The following is a 15,636-nucleotide window of genomic DNA, read 5'->3' on the forward strand; positions in this document are numbered from 1 at the left end:
GCTATCTAAACTTGGAAACATGGTGTCAGCGTGATCAAGCAATCACGAACGCGTCATACTAGATGAGCGCGGACACTAGTTGCCAAAATGCTGGTGTGAGCAAGTGCGGCAGCAGCAGCGAGTGAGGTGACCTTCGTGCTGCCTATCGCTTCAACGCAAGAGCGGCACAGCGCGCACAAGGATGGGAGCCGTCAGCAGATCCCTTTCACTGCGCGCACGACCGCGTGCGGCCATGCGAAGTGTACGCACTTGTTGGCGCAGTCGAAGCCGCCTCGCTCCCGCGCTGCCTCCCCGCTTTCCTCTCTATCGCGCGCGAGATTGAGCCGCGATCGTCAGTTTCCCTTGCGCTCGCGCCCGGTCGCGAAATACGCAGTTGCTGCCGACGCACAACGCCGCCTCCCCTCCACCCCTTCCACAGCCTCTTGCGCGGTGAAAGACGGCGCGTTTGCTCACCGCTTTCCTCCTTCGCACGCGCCAGAGTGAGCCGCGATCGACGGTTCCCTCGCGTGCTTTCACTCGCACATACAGCCCATACGACGCGCGGGTACGGCGTCATCGCCCTCGGACTTTACGCGGAACATCACGTCAAAGGGAGCGGTATATATAACGTACAGTGCGTTCGACAAGGGCCCGCCTCTTTCTGCGGGAATGAATTTAGGTGTACTATGTGATTCGGATCTATGAGATCATTTAGCACGCGAAAAAAAAATGATAGCGGCAAACGGCGGCCCCAAGAGCAATGGTGGCAAAACGACCTCAAAGTGATTGACATCACCTCAGCCTCTAATCAGATTTGACAACTTCGTCCAATGAGATTGAGATGCATTCAGCGGACACAATATTAACGCTCAGCGACCTCACATCGACCTCACTACAGAGGTTGAGATGGGGTACTAAAATACAACATAAATTATTGATCGGGTATATTAAGTGTCGAATGTGTTTGTTGCCCGTGCAGAAACCTATACATGCCTTGATGCCTCTGATACAGGAGACTCAAAACCACGATATATGTACCGCGAGGAGTGTCACACGTACATGCTAGGCCTGCACTTTTTTGAAAAAAAATATTTTTAGACGCTTATCCTGTTTTTGTACCAAATATGTCCTGAAAAAATCAGAATATGGCTTCCAAAAACATGAGTCTACAGAACTCACCCTACGGGATCAAAAAGAATACATCTTACAACAGTTTGAACATTAAATAATGCGGTCGGAATTTTTGTGGATTTCACACACGCACTTGACTACATTCACCACGGCATTTTATTTGAAAAATTAAACCGTTATGGTATTCGCGGGCTGCCACTCGCGTTACTTAAAAGCTATCTGGCGCATAGATGTCAATTTGTTTCTATAAATGATTTCGTATCAGATAAGAAGAAGATAATTTCAGGTGCACCACAGGGGAGCATTCTTGGTCATTTATTGTTCACTTTTTTGTTTTGTCTGTGACAATATTTATGTACATAATTGTGTAATTTTTTTAGCAATGTACATTAGTGTTTTCCATATACCCTATACGTACTGCATGGAAATATGCCTGCTCGGGCCGAACGGCCTGCAATATCTCGAAAAAAAATAAAATAATATCCCGTTTTAAGCGCAACCGAGGCAGTGGACGGGAATGCTGCAGCTTGCTGCTGCTGGCGCCAGGGCCATTTCCGCAGGCCCCAGCGGACTGCGCCAACTTACTTAATTTGGGCCGCCTGTTGCTGCCACGGCGGTTTTTAATTACACACACGCATTATCTCCTTGCATGAGCGGGCGGGACTGGGAGACCAACGTTCTGCCGAAGTTCATTTTCCAAGCCCGTCCCACGGTGCCACACTCTTACGTTTTCTGTCGCGCATGCCAGACGACACCTTTAAGAACACGTGAAGGTGATCAACTGTTTGTTTGCGGTGTGCCTAACTTCACGATCGGCACACGACAGACAACAAGCACTGCAATCAACAGCAACAGAGCAGGCATTCCACACCTGCAGACGCCGAACTTAGGACTGGGGTCGACGAGGCCACGATGCGGCCTCCGTTCCGGTTGCATGCACTGCGAGGGCGCGACTCCACGGTTTCTCGCAGTATACATACACACCGTATGTGCGTGTAGCTAAGGAAAAACAATTTCAAAGGCTGGTGCAAGAAACGATTTTAAGACCTATGCGGTTTTCAGTGATCACACCTCTGACGACCGAACAACGTTTTACGATCGTACCTGTAAGATCACAGCATCGTGATTTTTTAATCTTATTTTTTTATTTGAACAGCTCGGCTGACGTTAGCTGGGACACATAGTATACGAAAAGACGTCAAAAATGCACTTAACTCTGTGTCGACCAATTGTTGCAGTGCGACTGCTATTTTCTAACCATCTCTGTTACAAACGTACGTTAATTCCTTTTCTCTGTCCTCCGTCTTCATGCCCGTATACGGATGCAACGATGGCAAACCGCTACGCGACAACGCCTCCCGAAGAAGTCACATTTCGCGAGATCTTTTGAGAGAAAAGATCACCGTGAGCGCTCACGAGGCAGGCGACGTATCGGCGTTCCGCAAGGCGCGCGAGTGAAACGCCCGTGCAATGCGTTGCGCGTGCCTGCGCGCGTCTTTTCATTCCTCATCGAGAGCACGGTACCCGCACGCACGTTGTCGTTCGCGGCCGGAGAGGGAGAGAACGCGACTCGCTGCTGCCGTTGCGGCGCACGCGTGTCACCGTTTGTCGTGCGGCAATCGCGCTTCGTTTGCGATGGGCTGCATGCCGAGATCGCGGCTTCGATTCCCGAGTGTTTCCTTTTGTTTTTTTGGAAGAATAGAAAAATGCTGCACATGTGGGAGAGTTCACGGAACATTCAGGGAACTCAGTTTCAAAACGTAAACAGGAGGCCTCGGACTTTAAAACACCGTTAATTAATAAGGTCAACACTACTAAAGCCCCTCATACGTACTGCTCTCGTCCGCCAGCAGAAGGGGCTTTCACGCACACCACGCCTCCCTTAAGCCGCCATCGACGTGGGCGCAGTGCGTACCAACGTTTGGTGCGTACACACTCGAGCAGCAGCATGGCTGGACCCTCGAGCAAATGCAAGTATGCGCGCGATGCTGGGGTGGCGCGGACGACCGCTCAATCGCTCTATCCTGACGAGGGCTGTACGTTCAATCCAGCCTAAATCGCGCACGTGATAGACCACGTTGCACAAAAGCCTTTTGCCACAGCCGCCATTTTCCATTCTAAAGCGCTACGTCGCTACTGTCGGGCTCTGCCTTAGGTATGTACTGGTACGCTTGCATCTATCTGCTCAAGTTGTCCCCAGTGGTCGCAGAAACAAACCCACCATCCCGGCCATCTCACAGAAGCGTGTGCCTCTGCCGCAGCGTTCAAAGCGCGAATAATTGCTCGCAAGGAGGACCGCGCGGCGCTAGCGTCTTCACGGCCGAGAAGGGCGTGCCTGCTGGCCGCGCCGGCGGGTGTCGCCGATCAGCGAGGAACAAACAACCGAACCGCTGCGGTGGCTAGACGCTGGATCGGGCGAGCACGGGTTTGTTCTGTTGTCGTTACTGTGCTTTTATTTTATTTTCCGGCAGCCACGCGTCCTGCGCGCTAGCCGTTCACGTACGGTCAATACACACTCGCTCTCCTCGAGAGCATCGGCCGTCCGGGTCGGTCATCGATTACCGAGCATTGCGTGAATCGGGGTCAACGCGCCAGAGCGCGACCCGCGTGTGCCTGCTCTCGGGCATCTTCGAGGATGCACCATAGAGAAAGGGATTGAACAAGAGCGGACACTCGGCGAAAATTGGAAACAGGAAACACGTCACGCTATAGTATTAACACCGACGAATTGGGGGCGCGAGCATCGAAAAAAAGAAGAATGTGAAATGAGATTAACAGAAATTGTTTTATTTTTTTTATTCTTTCTCGGAAAAATTGAAAATATCTGCGTATAAATTAAATTAATCTTTGCGGCTTACTTCCGTCGCCTAGCGACAGGCGAACCGGCGAATGACGAGCCAGATGTTTGCGTCATTCGTCAGACACACCGCCGAAGCGAGACCGGCCGCGCATCTGAGCGTTAGACTGTTCGGGCACCCATCTGCCTGTTTTTCTATTTTGGGATTTAGCCTGGTTTGGTGGCCTCCCGGGGAATTATTGCGTTCATTCGGAACTTCGACATGGCAGCACTGCACTATCGGACTACGGCAAGGTGAGAAACTTTGTTCGACAGTCTGCGACGCACTTCAAGCAATTAGGCTTACTGCCCGGCACCTAGGCTAGACTTGTGACGCAGTTAACGAAAAACAGCGTGGCCGTCGTCGAGCAGTTAATTTGAATTAATGAATCGTACTGGGAGATGTTTGCGACGCTTCCTATAAGCCCCAATATTACTTTAACAAATTTCGGTAGTTTTTGGGCACGCTAGTCGCACAGGGTGCTGTGACGCAGTTTCGCGTGTACTGAATTTTACTGCAACAAGTTTTGGCGCTTTCTCTGACTGCCAACATTATTGAAACTAATTTCATTACTTTTTGGGCTACCTTTCGAGCGCAGTGGGCGCGCCTGGCGCTGCGACTCGGTTAGCGAAAATCGGCTCGGCCGTAGTGCGCGGTTTCGCGCTTTAATGCACTGACTAGTTCATGGCGCTTTTCTTTCTCTGACGCCCAACATTGTTGAAAATTATTTTCGATACTTTTATGTTATGAGGCCCGCTCGCCGCGCCTGTTGTGACGCAGCGAAAAGCAGCTCGGCCGTGGTGACAGTTAGTTTGGCGCGTACTGAATCTTACTGCGACAAGATTGTGGCAATTTTTATGTCCCCGCAACAATTTAAGCCTTCTTTCGGTACTCACGCTTGTCGAAAACGCGACGAGCAATCGTCAAGAGTGATAACACGGGAGTGCGTTGCTTGCGCCTGCAGAACGCACAAGAGATAAGCCAAGGAGCTCAAACGCCACGAACTAGTGACTCGAAAATTCTGTTTTCTCGACGGCACCCACGCATTTTGTCTTGAGTGCGAGTAGAAGGAATTCTGCGAGCGTCCAGCATGCTCTGGTTGAGAGCCTGTGTTGTGGCCACCTCTTTGTATTCGTAGCGTACTATCGCGTCGGTTGTAGCCAAGTTCGCGAAACGCGCCGTTGCCCGCGCATTGGTGCTATTAAAGTGCAGGAAATAAGTATTGGGAAGAGGGGAATACTTGGAATTAGAATGTGTTTTTGGTATGTACGGTATTGCTTGCCTGAGTCGGGTATTTTCTACGCCGAGTGTGAAAATACGAACTGCATTTGTTTGTAATGCCGCCGACTCACCACTTTCGCACGCTTCGCCTCTACTGGCATTATTCTTGCATGTTAACACCAAAATAACACTTGTAATTTTTTTCAGCTCACGTCGTCTGGTGGATCTTCCTGCGGAAACTACTGCTGCTTACCTGGTGCCACAACGTTGGATGAATGCACAAAAAGCCCGCGACGAGCATTTACAAAGAATAAAATAAACGTAAATTTTTCCTCATTTCACAAGGTGTCTTGCGTCTTTATGAAATTGCACGTGGCACATATTCATTGGAGGCTTGTGTGATTGTTCGCAATCAATTTTACTTAATAAAAAAATTTGAAAATAAATGTTTAATAAATAAAAAATAAATATATAAATAAAAATTTGCTGCAAAAGCAAAAAAAAAAGGGAGCCGGCGTGGCGCGCACCAGCTAGTATTCAAAACGCGCGGGCACAAAACCGAAACCGGAAGTGTGCTTCAGGTTTTAACACCCACGGCTTGGTGCGCTGCAGTCAATTCGGCCGCTGGGCTCTATGGGAGTATCCGCTCTTGTTGTATTCCTTTCTCTATGGATGCACTGTCCGCGAACCCAAAAAGGATTCGTAAAAAGGCGAGCACTGCTGGATCGGCTGCGTGCGCTGCTGTGGGACTCCCTAGAGTCACTGGCCGCGCCGACAAATCGCCGGTCCAGGTTCAGGCTTGAAGTGAAAGAGTCCGATCACAGCACGCGCTGAACGCCTCGGCAGTTCTCGTATCGCCGTGACGCCGCCGCGCACAAGCCCGAAAAAAAAAAAAAAAAGAAAGAACGGATGTTAAAAGACCTTTCTTGCGTATTACTACGCGGGTCATCGCGGTGGAAAGACAACAATGTATGATTTCATCGTTTCCAGAAAGAAGCGTACGACGCGCGCCGGAGATTGACTTGTATAAGAAACCTCCGCACCGGGAAGATGTGACCGATACTATACCGATATCGAAACACCACTCGGAACGACATCTCTCTCCCCGACGAGTATAACATTGCTTTCTTTCTTTTTAAATATCTTGCTGGCGTTTCAAATCACTGGGTGTACTTTGTTCATGCAGGCGATTTAATAAATTATAGTGGTGTACGCTCCACTATAAGCTCCACTTAGGCTCAAGTTGGTTTTTGTTCGTATATAGTTTTCTGCCCCAGATGGCCGCAACAAGAAATGAACGTCATCACGTCGTCTTGAAGGAGCATTAGTGGTATTAATGCTTTAAGCAGCAGGAGCATTACACGCTAATGTACCTTTGTTTGCAAGCACGCGTTACCAGGAAAGACAACGACCTCAGATAATCTGAAGTTGATCATGACACATGTTATGCCGCGAGGCGACGTATCGTTTTCATAGCATAGTGGCACAAGCAGAAGATGCTGTTTTCTCATTCAGCGCGGTGAGTTGTCAGTTGATTCGCTCGCAAGAAATTTAGAAGCAACTGCAAACACCGCTCGTTCCAACTTTGCAGCGTTCGACCCGCGCACAGCGCCCCTAGTTTGCTTCCCGACACTGTGCATGCAGCTAAATATCGCTTACAACCGGTTCAATTCGTTTCCAAGTCATGTATTTACAGTAATACAAATGACTTTGCCAAAAGCAAACCCTCGCCAAATTTTGGAAACCTGTTCGCAGAAACGGACCCGATTTGTTGTTATTCACTGTTGTCTGAGAATTTCTCAAACCCGGCGAGCCCGAGCCCTACAAGCTATAACACTACGTACTGCGAGCACGAACAAGCACCAGTGATAGGACGCAGGCGACCTTATCACACGTATAGTCTAACGACACAATCTTAAGAGGAAGCTTTAGCTCGGGTGCTGCTATCCAAATACACGTAAAAGGAGAATTCCTTTTTCTCGGCAATCCCTGCATCAAATTTGAGGAGGTTTGTTGCATTTAAAAGAAGAACTTAAAATATAGTGACGGCCGGTTTCGAATGTCTGAGTTAGGTAGCCAATCTTTGAATAAATATTGGCAACTATCGCAAATTTTCAGAAAACGAAACTATCCAGTTTACAACCTAACTCAGCAATGAAAAATGATATCACAATGTTGTGAATCGCAGCTAATAGTACATCTAAAGCGGACAAAACTGATATGTCACAGATTAATTTAAAAATAATAATAATATGCAAATACAGCTTTTGCAGAACCCTTGTATACAACGTAACGAATTCACGTAAGATAAAAATTGACATATCTAATTTGCCCGCTTTTAATGGTCTAATGGATGTCGCTTACAGAACCGCGATATCTCTTTGTGATGCAGAGCTATAAATTTCTAAACTTCATGCTTCTATTTTTTTCGTACTTTCGAATTTTCGAAGATTATTTTAACCAAATTCAGGCCCTAAATAGAACTTCCGCTTCCAACAGTCACTAGAATTTACCTTCCGGGCTTATAAGTTCCAGGGTTAAACCGGGGTCCAGAGGGTTATCTCAGAAAATCGTTTCTGCGTTTTACATGTATTTGAATAGGCCGCGTCGGAGTTGGGCCCGAGCTAAAGGTTCCTCTTAAAAAGCTTGCACCCTTTGGGCCGTATCTTGTCCCACAGCGATAATCGTCACCTGTCTTGCTCGCATTTCCCTTCTTTAGCGCTGCGAGCCCGGTACTTCCAAGTCACGAACTGCTCACGAACAGCTTGACACAGCATTCTCGACAGGAAAGTAGCGAGCGCGGGACAAAATAAGTCCCCCAAATTTTTTTAAGAACGTAAAAAGAAGGTGCACCCCGACTCACAAGCGGAACTCTCATTTGCGTTTATCCCAATATACAATGACTACGTAACTTTACAATATTTAGCCTGGTTCTATCACTGCAGAATATTCGTATTTAGCCTCTAAAAGCACGACAGACGTTACTTCGTATAAATTGTGGCATACTATGTGACACACTGCAACACGAGTCGTAAGGCGGAGTTGCTTACATGAGGGTCGAGAACAGGTTCTGGAGTTGCCAATACCTTAAAGATGCTAAGCGTACGGCTTTCTTTCAGCAAAAATAACTTGGCAGCCTGTTTACCTGTCCTTATGCGGCCATTTTTGCCGCTCCATGAATTCTCTTCGCTTTTCTTTCTTTTGCTCTACTTGTTTATTCTGAAATGTCCATAGAAGCGGATGACTGAGAGCAGCTAAGAAATCGCTAAGCCAACACTGCAGCAGCCCATGCCCGGATACAGGATAACTATGTCGAGCAATGTTTTGTATCAATTATTAAGGGAGAAAATAAAGACCAAAGTTATTTTTAATTTTTTCCAATTTCGCGTCCACAGCGCGGCAAGAATTACCTTCAGAGTGACGTCACGCATTTCGCGTTATCTTAGTTTATCAGCACGGTACCGTGTAGACCATTGTTGTCGTCGTTGTCTGCAGGGAGAGCTCTCAAACATCCAGGTATCTTTTCTTACCATGGTACTACGGAAGGCAATGCGATCATTCTTTATAGATACCAGCTGGGGTGCTTTCAACATCAGTGACGAGATGTCACAGAAAGCTAGCGCGGGAATATTAAAATGGCGTCGCCACTTTCTGCTTTCTTATCCTTCATGGTTTACTGAGCCCCCACTGACGGTAATATTGACTCAATGGGTATTCCATATACATATGCAACCTACCAATTTAGTATAGCTAAAAACTTTGCCTAATGACACTTTAAAATAAGCGGCCCCGATAACGAGCGAGATAACAGCAGTGAAGCGTTCGTGATCCGTGCTCCTGCGACTCGAAGCCTATCGCACCCTACCAGGTACACCGCAGGTACAGTGTACTAGATAGGGTTTTCTAGTACACTGTACCGCAGGCACGCTGGCGTGACGAAAGAGAAACGCCGTCGTCTCTCCGGCAGCCTCGACGATCGGCCGCGTGCCCGCGACTCCGCGTGATTACGCGCGCGCTCCCGACGGCTGCCGTTCTCCGCTCCGAGTCACTCAACGCTTGTCGTCCGTGGGAGCATCGCCTTCGAGATTTGCGCGCACCGGCTGCCGGTGCGCACAAGTCGCGGAGGCCATGGTGGGAGGCGCGGCGGGTCAATGACCTTTCTCGATCGCCGGGGCGCTTCCACGCCGAGCCGGCCGCGTACCGCGCTCCGAAGCGATATGGGGCAAGCGACCGCCCGCGGCCTCGAGAGACGCACAGTATCGTTGATGCTCTGGCACGAACAACATAGACGCGCGGTGCGTGTTATTGCTTCGACGGCGCAAAAGGAGGCCTTTCTGGCAAAGCAAGTTTTTTTTCTCTCTCTCTTTCTGTTCGTGTCCCGCGGTGTATACGTGGACGTGCTCATGCGAGATAGAGAAGGCACGCTGACCGTTCGTCCCTCTGCGGCATGCTTCGGCTAAAAAGAGCCGCCCGAATGTTGAAGAACGTAGAAGCTAATTGGCACACGGCCAATTGTGAATACAGCTTGTGGGAGGCAATATTTCACTACTGCCGTATTCAAGCGTATGTGAAAATGCAGAGATCTGCCTTGTCTTAGAAAATACCCTTATTTCGAAATAATTGTAAGGTTATTTGTTTTGCTGCGCGAAAAATCTGTTAACGTCGCACAGTGGCCGTCCGCAACGGTATGGCCGCAACAAGAAATGAACGTCGTCGTGAAGGAGCTGACTTGGTGGAAAACTGTTCGCGCTCCAAGTAGAGCTGCAGGCCAGCTGTGTCTCGCCCGCAACATGAAGTGATCATCATCATGCGGCCATAAGCGTGATAGAACAAAATGTGCAAGTCTGATGAGAATAAGGAATTGCGACCTTTATCGACCCTGGGACATTTCGCTTTGATGATCCAGCCATGTGCGCCACGACAGCGTCGACAAAGGTTTGCAAACCCAAAGTTTCATATAGGATGTCATCGGTCGAGCTTACAAGAGAGCTCACAAGAGCTTCTTCGATCGCTGCTAGCGTCAGCAATAGTTAAACTACTCGCAACTTTCCCGCATGGAAACATTCGATTTCGGGGCTGCATCGTCTCGTTACGACCGCTGGCCTCGCATCCTGAGCAACAGAACGTGCCGCTTATTCACAGAAAAGTTGTTACGTTCGAATTGTTCATGCCATGTAACCAATCGTGGTGTTGGGCATACTTCTAGCGAAGGCGGCAGGCCCACAGCAAAGAACACTTGCACGAACGGGAAGCAATTCGGCCCTCTTCTCCTTTCTTTTTTTATTCGATAGCATGCATACGCCGGCAACTATGCCCGGCGATACTGAGGAGCGCATTTCACATAGACGCGTGGTACCAGGATGCGAAGAGGATCGCTCGATCACGTGCCTCGGAAGATTATAAAAGAGCGTGGGAAACCGGGCTGCACGTCCACTCAGAGAGGCTTTAATGGAAACAGATGTCAGGCTTGCTACGTCAGAGGCAGATGATGGATAGAAATCGCGCCCTTCAGACTAAGGAAAGGAGAAAGAAAAAGCGGACGTGCGAGCCAGCTAATTCACTAATGAGGAGAGAAGAAGCCTACCAACGCGTGCCGCACGAGACTGTCTTCCGCGAGTTGTAATACGCTAACGAGCTTGCAGGCAAACCGTTTCCCCATTCGGAGCCACCGACGCGACATCCGAAAACGAAAGGCCGCGCCTTTCGCCATGCTCACGCCAGCGTGACGAGGACGGGACCGCGCTCCAGCGGGGGGCACGGCGACGGTGACCGCGAACGTGTCTTGAGAGTGGCTGAAAAAGAAAAAAATTCCGCACCCGTTCTCGCGTTAGGACGCCGGCAACCTTTCCGCCCGTGCGTGGTCGGTTGGTCAACATGCGCATTTATAGCCTTCGGTACGATGTTTCCTTGATATTGACGCCATATGTGGACAAAAGGCGAAAGGGACGAGTCTGGAAGAATCGTTCGATCAGCGGGCCGGACACCGTGTTTTCACAAGGTAGCGTTAACGTGTCACCGAAAATCCGGCGTCGGCGGCGCTGTCCGCGAGAGAAAAACCATCCCCAACCACGCATTCCGAACGACGCAGGCCCAAAGCTCGCCGCTTCGTGCACAGCATTCGCCGCACGCGTTTCCCGGCGAACGTCGCGTACGCCGCAGTTGCCGGGAAGGGTGAGAAGCAGTCCGGGATCTTTGAATGCTATCGCGTTCCAGGCGAAGCTCAAGCGTCCTCCAAATGTTTTTGCAAGGATTCTCTTCCCCGCGTAGATGATATTCGCGTCATCCGTCCTCTGGCCGGTCCTGCGGTCATATACCTACGTGCATACGGGGAGTTTTATTTAATTATAAAGATCGCCTGTTGCACATAATAAGATTGTAGTCCTTGAGCTGGGTTATGCTGACAGGCGGACATTACTTGCACGAGAAATCGAAAGGCACATTCAACTAGTTAAAAAAAATTCAGTAAATTTCTAAGTTATTTAATTTTCGGCACGTATTACAATTGATGAATTGTAGCCGGTGAGTTTGCGTGGCGTATCCACTTGGAACGAATTTTCAAAACGACACCAAATTGGAGATGTGCGCCATCAAACTCGCCGTAAAAATGCAGAGTTGTTCCACTTACTTCTTTAACAAAATGCTCTTTTATGCACAGAAACACAAAAATACCTGGAAGACCCATGTATTTCATTCCATACTTAGGGAAATAATATCTCGAAACTGGTATCATCCTGGAAATTCATTTCAAGTGAATACGTCTTGCAAACTCATCAGCTACAATTCGTAAATTGCAATATGCGCACAAAGTAATTATTAGGGAGTTAATTAGAAATACATTGTTAATTATTTCAATATGTCTTTCTATTTGTCTTTCCGCCTTTTCGAGTAATCCAACTCAAGGACAAGAAATATGCTATCTGCCGCAGGCGATCACTGTGTACGGAACGGCGTTCCTGGAACTATAGTTCCTTTTCGGAAGAACGTTCCGCTAAGGGTCGCGGTGGAACTGCAACGATAACTCGTCAGCTTTACGTACGAAGGAATTCCTTCTGTAAACGTTCCGCGGCAGTGAACAGACGCACGCATCTATACGCAGCACACCATGCAGGGAGGCATCGAGATACAACTCTTGCCGAGTTCAAACGAGGGACTTCACTACTATGTTGCGAATACGTATTGTGGACATTTTTCCTCATTCATACTGCAATGCGAATGCATTCATAATGCGAATTCATAATGAATGCGAATCTGCATTCATTAAACACATATATGCATTGTTCCTTTCAATGCGGTTTCTTGTGCAAGAAATTTAACTACATTGCTGCATGTGAGTAACTTTCTATTTGCACATCTGAGGCGCAATATCCTGACTGCGCACTCGAAGACGCAAGTGGAAAGTGCCATATGTGTTGACCTGGTAATAGACAAGCACCAACGTTACAGTTAGACGTGTCTGGAGTACGTCCGGTGCTTTCTGAAAGAATATCGGCTAGGAGCGTTTGTTTGGATTCTTTTATCTCCAGATAATCTGTTTCCGGGGATGTTCAAATTCGTATAATATACGTAGTTCAATGCGAGTTTTAAATTGCTCACTTCATCTCGCCTCAGGATTATCGGACCCTATATATTAATTTTAAAAAATCGAATGCAACGTTAATGTAACGACACGTTACAGTGTTGGAAGTGTAACTGGACCGCGTTCCTTTCGTTTTAAAAGAGCTAGTAAGAAACCAAGTCGTCGTTCCTTACGCGAATGGATCATACAGCGGAGGAAGCTATAGTGCCGCAGACAGTATAGAAGACAACCATTGGCCTGCTCGCAAAAGGTCTCAGCAGCAGAAGGTTGCCAGCGCTCGCAGTGCTCCTATGACCAGCCATTATATACGCATGCTGCGCGAGCCCTCGCATCCATGTGCCACAAGGCTGCGTACGCAGGAAACGCGCCTCGGTGACAGCGGGCCGGACTGAACGAGCCACGTGGGGCGTGCACGGCACAGGCGTGCGCCCACCAAGGTCCAACGACGGCACCGCGGCTCCTTATCGCGCGCTTGTTGCACGAAGATGGCGATGCAAGCGGCGCTCGCAGAATAAAGGCTCGGCTTCAAGCCGGACGGAGGCGCGCGGGTTTCCGTGTGTTCGCCCTTTTTAGGCCACGCGCGCGACGGTATCGCTGGCCGGCCGGCTCGAAGCCTGCCAGAATCGGAAACGAAGCGTCGCGGCCACACATGGCAGCTATATGTGTAAACAACAATAAGAAACATCTTGGCGCGAGTCGTGACCGATGCATTACGATAAGGACACATCTTGTACAGCGCCACGTTGTTGGCGCGAGGATAAATGGCGTCTCCGTGACGACTGCGTGCCGACTGAACATTAAGAGACGCGGAGCCGGCCGAACACAAGTGACAATCGTTTGGTGCTAAGTTTCGCTTCTTTTTCGTCGGTGCTGTGTTTGCCTTTGTCATTGTAAACTGTGGCAACTGAAGAGCGCCAACCGCCTGAACCCATGTGGGAAGGTGTCGAAACGACAGGTACTATGTAAGAGTGGAAGTTGAGTTCCATGCGAAACGGATGAAAGAAATGGATCGAAATGCTGCAGCTACGCGTCACAATCTGCCCGACACGGAAGCAGACGTTGCTCCACCTCCCCTTTATTCCTGGCATCTTCCTTCCTTTCTTTCTTTCTTTCTTTCTTTCTTTCGTCGTGATGGTAAGCAAAGGCTAAAGTGAAACGAGGCGAGAACGCTCTAACTGCGCGTCTACGTTACCGTATACATACATTTGAACCGCGACGCAACGATTCTCCTCACACGGACGTGAAAATCAGCGGAGATAGACTACGCGACCATGACGTTTGTTCTCATTCCGGTTATTCCCGTATTCGTCACTCGGGTGGTCATATATATGCTACGGCGTTGACAGCCTTCTTTTTTTTTTTTTTTCGTCTCTCTTTCAACAGGAAAGCGTGTAGCAAGCTCAGCCTCCGCGGCTGTGTTTTTCTTTCTTTTTTTTCTTTCTTTCTTATTTTTTTTTTTTTTTTTAGAGCGACGCTCTCGATGGCCAAAAACACACAATGCGAGCAGCAATCGCAGCGCGCTGATGCTGATGCATTCTGCTATAGGATGTCGCGAGTCTGAGCCGCGATGCCTGCAATCAAGACTATAGATGTAGAGGCGCACGAATATTTGAGAACAAAGCTCACCTTTTACTTGTCTGTGGATCTTCTTGTTCGGGTCGAGCCAGTGCTGAAAAAAAAAGAAGAGAGAAAGAACATACGCGATAAGAACGCAGACATACTGAATTCACGGGTCGCTGGCGATCAGCAGCCGTGAGACACGTAAATAGCTCGTTTATACATCACATAACTGCCGAGACAAGACATTTTCTTGTCCATATTATTTCCTTTATTGAATGATTACCGACGCGTAAGACCGAGCTTCACAGGAAGGTGGAGACTTGAAGCGATCGCAAGTGATTGAACAAGTCATGTGTCTGGAGACAATTAATAAAAGAGGATTCGTCTTAATTGGTCTAGTAAACACAAGTCTCGTCGTCAGACATTACTTGCTCGACCGTTCTTGATCAGTACTGACCCGTATGGTGTTATTAAGGAACCTTATTAGAACTGCACCCCACAAATATTTATTTATCTTGACTTTTTTGCAGTCAATGTCAGTTCAGATTTGCCAAATTGGCGGAGACTGCAGTGACGTCACTGTAGCGCGAGGGAAACAAAGCTGCTGACCACGCGAGATCATTAAGACACATTTAAAGCGGGCATTAGCATCAACTATAGCCGCACGAAGAGTAGGGTGGTTTCTACGTACTTGTGTCATCGCGCGATCTACATGCGAGCTCCGCGGATCGCACGCCCCACGCAAGTCAAGCGTGGCACCTTAACCCAAACGGAGACGATACGGGCGTGTGCGCGCAAACGCGGCGGTGACGTGTCTCGGCCGCGAAGACGCCGTCGGACAACGCCGCCGGCGAGCCATCGACGGCGTGGCCCGGCCGCGCGAGGCGACGCGGTGAGAGAACGCCTGCGTGGGCTGCCAGGAAAAGTCGTGACGGACGGTCCGTGCCCGCGCGCGACCTCAAACTGTCTCTGCAGCCGCGCCGGTCAAGACGGCGACGCGAGGACCGTCTGGGCCGCAGACGCTGTCTCCCTCGTAAGGCCGTTGGCGGCTTCGAAGTATACGTGGGCTGCAGTCCGAGGGCACACGGTTATCCTTCGGCACGGCGGCGTTTCTTGCTGCTTTGCAGACAAATCTGGCTGATCGAGACGCGCAACAGCGACGTCGACAGTTTTCCTCGAAGTGGCATTCCTAATATCTTGCTGAAACCCCGCAGAGATTGTCCAACGGAACTAGACGCTAAGTAAGATGCGCTTACAGTTGATTCGATTAAAGTCCCTACATATTTTTATGTGGACTTTAGATGCGACGGCAAAAATTTCGTGATTACGCAT

At 49.0% G+C, this 15,636-nt stretch overlaps 1 protein-coding gene and 1 long non-coding RNA gene across 6 annotated transcripts in view; one reads left to right on the forward strand and one right to left on the reverse strand.

Annotated features, from left to right (window-relative positions):
* The window catches only part of LOC126543004 (band 4.1-like protein 4), a 175,868-nt gene that overhangs the window by 47,939 nt on the left and 112,293 nt on the right, over positions 1 to 15,636 (reverse strand). For all 5 annotated transcript variants that reach the window (XM_055077551.2, XM_055077550.2, XM_055077552.2 and 2 more), the window contains exon 3: positions 14,371 to 14,413. In XM_055077551.2, coding sequence (XP_054933526.1) covers positions 14,371 to 14,413 — 43 coding nt within the window. The remainder of the gene's footprint in view (positions 1 to 14,370; positions 14,414 to 15,636) is intronic.
* Positions 4,047 to 5,512, forward strand: LOC129387865 (uncharacterized). Its single transcript, XR_008615017.2, has 2 exons — positions 4,047 to 4,201; positions 5,376 to 5,512. It is a non-coding gene; the product is annotated as an uncharacterized lncRNA (long non-coding RNA).

This window comes from Dermacentor andersoni, chromosome 2 (genome assembly GCF_023375885.2).
Source record: "Dermacentor andersoni chromosome 2, qqDerAnde1_hic_scaffold, whole genome shotgun sequence".
NCBI classification, from domain to species: domain Eukaryota; kingdom Metazoa; phylum Arthropoda; class Arachnida; order Ixodida; family Ixodidae; genus Dermacentor; species Dermacentor andersoni.